Source organism: Benincasa hispida, chromosome 5, assembly GCF_009727055.1.
Source record: "Benincasa hispida cultivar B227 chromosome 5, ASM972705v1, whole genome shotgun sequence".
In the NCBI taxonomy this organism is placed as follows: domain Eukaryota; kingdom Viridiplantae; phylum Streptophyta; class Magnoliopsida; order Cucurbitales; family Cucurbitaceae; genus Benincasa; species Benincasa hispida.
Genome location: NC_052353.1, coordinates 46205959 through 46212276, shown reverse-complemented (window position 1 = coordinate 46212276; position 6318 = coordinate 46205959). Strand labels below are relative to the sequence as shown.

Genomic DNA, 6318 nt, shown 5'->3' with positions numbered 1-6318 from the left:
TGTCGTTTGCAATTTTTTCTCATAAATAATATAAATAATTTGAAGAGTTATGAAGACAGGAAGAAAATTATTAAAATATGTAAGAACAGAAAGGAGGAGAAAATTCTCCCCTTATAGCCCCCCTCTTTTAACATAGTAGAGATGTTTTTAAACCTCATTTTTCATTTTAAGGAATGTTTTCCAAAATTCAATTTTGAAGACAACAAAATCAGCTTTTTGCCTTTTGTTTCGATTCATAGTTCCTACAATCAATCTTGGGAACATTCGATCTACCATGGATGAGTGATGCACAGCAAACATCATATAAATGTATCATCATTGATTAAAAGGGTCCAATGATCCATAACTTGGTCTGCATAACAAAGCAAAGAAAACGTACATGGACCGAGAGTTGTAACACACACTCTTCAAGTTCTAAAAGTAGCTATATAATAATGTCCACCACTACTAGTTAAGTTGCTGTAAACACAGAGAGAATTCGATCTTGCTGCTCTTCAGAAACCGTGAATCTTAATGTTCTCCTTTTTCACAATGCCAGCCTATCAATGCAGAAAAAATGGTGAACATACTAAAAAACTGTTAATAGAAATATAAATCATGGTCACAAACTATTATTACAGTTCATCCTTGGTTACCTGCACAAGGAAGGTAGACACATTCTTTCTTTGGTCTCCCTGAAGTTGTATAACCTGAAGGCAATCATAACAGCCAATGTTATCGACTAGGGCATTGTATGTTTCCCACAAGGGAAGGGGAAAAATTGCAAACAATCTAATAAAGCCCTCTAGGTTCTTGTTTAACTGAACATAAATAGACATAGTCAACCAGCAGCTTTCCACAGAAGACAACTCCCGTTACCTACACTTTGAGCCTTTGGGCTTTACAAAAGGCACATGCCTGAGGTGTGCCTTATTTTAGGAGTCTCTTAGGCAAGGCGCCAGACCTACACTTTGCGCCTAGACGCATGCCCGGTAGGCTTTTTAAAACACAGTGTTCATACAAATGATTTTAGCATCAACAAAGAAAAGGATGGCCTCTATACACTATTCACAGAACTAACCTGGCCTAACTCGGGATCTTGCACAACTGTGCCATTACAGCAGAATTCCTTCTTCAGATCCTTGAGTATCTTGTTATAACTAAACTCCTTCTTCAATCCTTGAACAGTTGTCAGGCTTTTTCTCCCGTTACGTTGCTGTATGCGCACATGAACGTACTCTTTTGCCCCAGCTCCTGAGTCCTCAGCATTTGCATCAGCAAATGGATCTAACAACCAAATAAGTTAATTAATTTTGAAGCAAATATATAGGCTCCTAGTCCTTATACAACACAATTAACTAAATAGTTAAAACCTAGTACAGGGATTTGTCAAGCTACCAAAAGCAGATGGAATCTGCACGTTGAATTCAGACATGAAACTTGGCCGTCCAGATTAGAACACAGGTAACCAACCAGCAAATAAGATATTAGCCGTCAATTAAGTTGTACTCAAATCTGCAAGACATAACAAACAGATCAGAGTTGAAACAACAAGATACAGTCACATAAGCATCAATTTGTTCAAAAGCAAAACATAATAATCCACCCATAATCCTCATATAGCTAAATCCCACGTTTAATCTACAATCCTCTCGGTCCTCTGACATACTTGTTGATCAAAGATCAAAAGAGTGTATAGTAAAAAAATTCCTAACCAAGTTCAATAAAAAAGATAGAAAAATAACAAACTGGTAGATCGGACAATCGATTATGAAAAGAATACGACCATTAAGGCTGTTTTCTCCAAATTAGGAAAAGAATACAACAAACTACAAAAGCAAATGTTCTGTAGGGGATCAAACAATTTCCCACGAACCAAAGAACAAACCCCGTCTCCGGAAACAAAATCATATATCTTTTTTATTCTTCAAATTAAAGAACAATTACAATTAAACAACAAAACCCTAAGATCCCAAAAAACTAACAGATCTCGCGCTTGCATAAAATAAAAATAAAGATAAACCCTAACCCAGATAGAAAAATTGAAAAATGGTTGAGAAGAAATCGATAAAACAAGAAATAGAAAAGAAAATAGTGCATGGATTAACATGAAAGAGTTGAAGAAGAATTATACCGGGAGAAAAGGGAGAACGAAAACAGCGAGGTCTCAAGTCAATGAAGCTTTATATGCAAGAGACAATTTCTGCAAGCCTCACAAACCTCTATTATATCGACTTTATTCCGTTTTCGTTTCTCCTATTTCTTTTTACGGTACAGATTAAATCTCGTAGTTCATCCGACGGTTCATGGTTGTCACTGAAACGACGTCGATCGATTGCTTTTTCTTTTCTTTTTTTAATCTGGATTAAAACTTTCCCTGCCCGTAGTTACTTTGCCATTGGATCATAATTCGGATAATATCAAAACTCAAAAGGAGGTAATCCTCTACTGCCGCTCACATTCTAACGCCTAATCCTAATCCTAATCCTAATCTTAATTTAACAAAAGTTAAAGGGTCCACCTAATCCTAATTGACCAATTCGTCAACGCCAGAATGTTCACCAAATTTGCTGAATTTCGGTTCCCCGATGGAATTTCAATTTGTTTATATCATAATTATAATTAATAATCAATTTAATTCTTCGTAGACAAATTAAATATTTTTTTTTTCTACAATTGGGGTGGACAGTTTAAATGGTAGACTTGTGTGTTGCTAACATATCTGTCAATTGAACAATAAACTATTATCAGTTTATTTTTAATATGATTTATGTTTTAAAAAATTATATAATTATTTTGTAATATTATATAATTTATAATATATTACATAATACATATTATATTTTTTAAAACATGAATTGAGTTTATAAATTAACATATCGTATTTTTGAATATTTTGTCTTTATTTAATATATTTTCTACATTTTGAAATTTAAAATTCAAAATCTAGATAAAATGAAAACGTAAAAACATTGTTGTCAGAATTTGCACTATTTAAATCACATAATTCGAAAACAGTTTTTAGAAACAGAATTCGAGTTGTTTGACAAAAACATATTTGCTGAATTGAGTTAATTTAAAAACATAAAATATAATATGAATTATCTACCAAATAGATCTTAAATAATTTAGTTTTCTTCAAACTGTTAATAGTTTGATATTATGTATAAATTATATTTCTTCTATGGACTCGAAAAAAAATGTTTTTAAATACGATATTGCATATATCTTTCAAAAGTAAACGTTTTATTTTGCCATGCAATTTTATTTTTCGATCTTTATTAATACTAGTTAAAAGACGTGCAACGCACTATTGTGGTTGATATTCTAGATCTCGTGGGTTCTGTAGTAATTGTATTATACAAACAGTTTATTCATAAAATCTGAGGCATTTTATTTGACATTTAATAGCATTAACCCACAAAACAAATAAAGAAACATCCAAAGTTATCTTTTATAGCTTAAACATATATGTGGAGACATTGAATTGTGTTTAAGTGATAACCTAAATGGTCTATGGGAAGGTTGGGTACCTTATCCTGGTGATACTACGAATACGGTCCGCTTTGTAGATGTTACAATTGTTGTAAGTTCTACAAATGATATGATCATGATTCTTCATGTAGAGACATGTGAACAGGGGCGCTATATACGAAAAGGGTTTGTATAAGATCGGACTACGAAATGAATAGTCTCATTATATAACATTGTTAATAGAAGAGACTTACATTTCACTAAGACGACCATAGATGACATGACTAGAATCCTGAGTGAGTTGTGAACTCTTGCCTATGAAAGCGGTTCTTTGATTTGCATGTGTGAGAGTGCCCAGTTTGCCAATTCAATATGCCTACCATTTTAGGGATTCGTCTGATTGGAAAACTAGGAACAAAGCTATATAAGAAGAAATTGACTCCTTCCCTACTGTCAGTTTAAGTAGATAAATTGTTCTCTTAAGGGCTAATTCTGGACTTGAACGATGTGGCGCCACACCCTCTCTTGGCCCATAGAGGTTTGGTCATAATTGAATCATGACTTATTATTCATTAGAAAGATTAGTGATACTTAAGAGTTAGATGTAACTACAGGGGCAAAACGGTAATTTTAGCGCAATTGTACTTACGAGCAATTTGTGAAAGATCATCGCATTGTTGATTGATTAAATTAATGGACAAAAAAATATATCTATAGTGCAAAAAGTACAGCTGTCGATCTTTAGTAGAATGACTGACAGTTAATGGAATTTGAATCATTTAATTAATTGTTAAGTATCATTAAAGCTTCAATCTATAGGTCCATAAGGTCCCTTCGGTAGCTCAACTGGGATAATTGAGAATCAAATTAATTTTGGGTTGATTTGGATTGTTTAAATTAATTGAGGGAATTATTATATATGATATAATTAATTTAAATTAATTATATGTGATATAATCAATATAATGTATTTGATATATTATAATATATAGTTTATTTTGAGAAGAAATAAATATTTGAATATAATTCAAATATAAATTTATTTGAATTTGATTCATATAAAAATTATAGGTTACCACTTAGCAGAGTCCTGTGTTTTTAATAAACAGTCGCTACCCCCATGTCTTCGGAGATCGTTTAAAAGTTCACTTAAAAAAGTGAGCTCCTTACCGTCTCTTTCCACGCGGAAAACCAGCTATATCCGATCTTGGTTGGCCTTTCACACCTCCAAGCAGCAGGATATCCTGCTTCATATAGTCGGTTCCTCATGTGCCTAAAAAGCCGAGGAAATCGGAAAAATCATCATATTGAAAACGTTCCTAACCCACCAAGCCCTTCCCTACCGTCGTAAAATAAGAGCACCTGGCTCTGCCCATTCACAAGGTGTGGTCAGTACTCCATACTGTCGGGCAGCGTCGACTCATCAGGCCCATGACCTGAAGACTGCAGTTTATTACCAACCTCGAGTTCAACAACTATTGGGTAAAGCCTGCCTTTTTTCCAAAAGTAGATGAAGACGGGTATTGTTTTGTTATTGGTCTTATAAGAGATTAATAATCCTATATGTGCTTATATATATATATATATATATAATTTTATATTTTATTTCAAAATAAAAGTGAGAGGAGGTTAAGAAAAACTCCCTCCCCATAAAATTTCTCTTTTTAATTAAGGATTATGGGGAATTGGGAAAAATAATGATCTTCTTCCTCATCCTGCATGCAAAATAGTGTGTTAAAAAAAAAAAGATTTACTCTATAAAATCTTCTCTAAAAAAGATTATCCTATTCTACTTCCCAAAAATTAACGCAAAGCTCCACACACTCCTGTAGATTCTCACCCTAAAAAAAGAATACCTTGTAATTCTTGTAGTTGTGTACTTTCATTTGACTTTTGGGAATTGTTGCTTTTGGGATTGGAGGTCCAAGGAATTCGAAGAGTTCGTGCCACTTCAAGAATACGTATTATTATTTTTAGTGTATTATTTCGAAAAGCATGTTGTAAAATTAAATTTCTTTTAGAAGGCATATTTTATATTTTCTGTATTTTACATTCTGTGAAAAACTAAAATTGGGACCGATCCCGCTTCCACTTCAGACTTCACAGTTCTTCAATTGGTATCAAAGTGGCATTCTTATTCCCAATTTATAGTTTTCATGGTTGGATTACATTTACTATTCTGAAATTCATGTTGGTGAATGAGGTTTTGCAATTTTTGGATGTTTTCAGGGTTGGATTATATAGGCTTATTGCATTTTTTTTTTTTTACAAATTGGTTCGTAAGGACCCATTGTTTTGGGCATAAATTTGCAATAGAGATGTATTTGATAATGTCCGTGTCGTTCGTATTTTTTTCGACGAAATTATTGAGAAAACGAGGCAAAAATGGAGGGAAACAGAAGCTCGGAGATGGAAAAGGGGCACGTGTTGCATCCGGTTCGTTCGTGGGGTTCGTGTGGTTAGCGGGTCTAGTTCACCTACAGTTCATAGACTGGGCCGGTTTAGTATGTTTTGAAGTTTTTTTTTTGTAATAAATAATTATTTAGTTAATTAAATTAATATAAAAAGTTGTTTAGGAGTCCAATCCCGGTCCAATTAGTTAAATTTTAAATTATGCATTTGATGTATAATTTATTTATTTTATATATGTCATAATGCATGTCATATAGTAAAATCCCACCATAGGTTATACATTATTTATCATACATCATAAATATTATAATTGTTATAATATAGTTGCATGATTTAATATTATAACATGCTCATACATCATATAATATAAATGTTATAATATATGTTTGCATGTATTAATAACATTGTCATGCATCATTTATATTATAAGAATTATAATATATAGTTGGATGT

The 6318-nt window shown here is 32.7% G+C and overlaps 1 protein-coding gene across 1 annotated transcript; it reads right to left on the bottom strand.

The window, feature by feature from the left end:
- Positions 1-286: 286 nt before the first annotated feature.
- LOC120077136 (protein translation factor SUI1 homolog) lies at positions 287-2259 on the bottom strand. Its single transcript, XM_039031037.1, has 5 exons — positions 2114-2259; positions 1378-1494; positions 1061-1266; positions 636-689; positions 287-539 (listed from the first exon to the last, which is right to left on the bottom strand). Exons 2-5 carry the CDS (start codon positions 1412-1414, stop codon positions 495-497), a joined length of 342 nt encoding a protein of 113 aa, XP_038886965.1. The 5' UTR covers positions 1415-1494; positions 2114-2259; the 3' UTR covers positions 287-494.
- Between the last annotated feature and the right edge of the window lie 4059 nt (positions 2260-6318).

What these genes read in the sequence shown, in the direction of transcription:
- LOC120077136 (XM_039031037.1), bottom strand. Translation starts at nt 1,414, where the DNA reads ATGTCTGAATTCAACGTGCAGATTCCATCTGCTTTTG. An exon ending in AAGATCCCGAGTTAGGCCAG is followed by an intron (nt 690 to 1,060) that starts GTTAGTTCTGTG and finishes GATTGCCTTCAG; the next exon opens with GTTATACAACTTCAGGGAGA. An exon ending in TGTCTACCTTCCTTGTGCAG is followed by an intron (nt 540 to 635) that starts GTAACCAAGGAT and finishes CTGCATTGATAG; the next exon opens with GCTGGCATTGTGAAAAAGGA.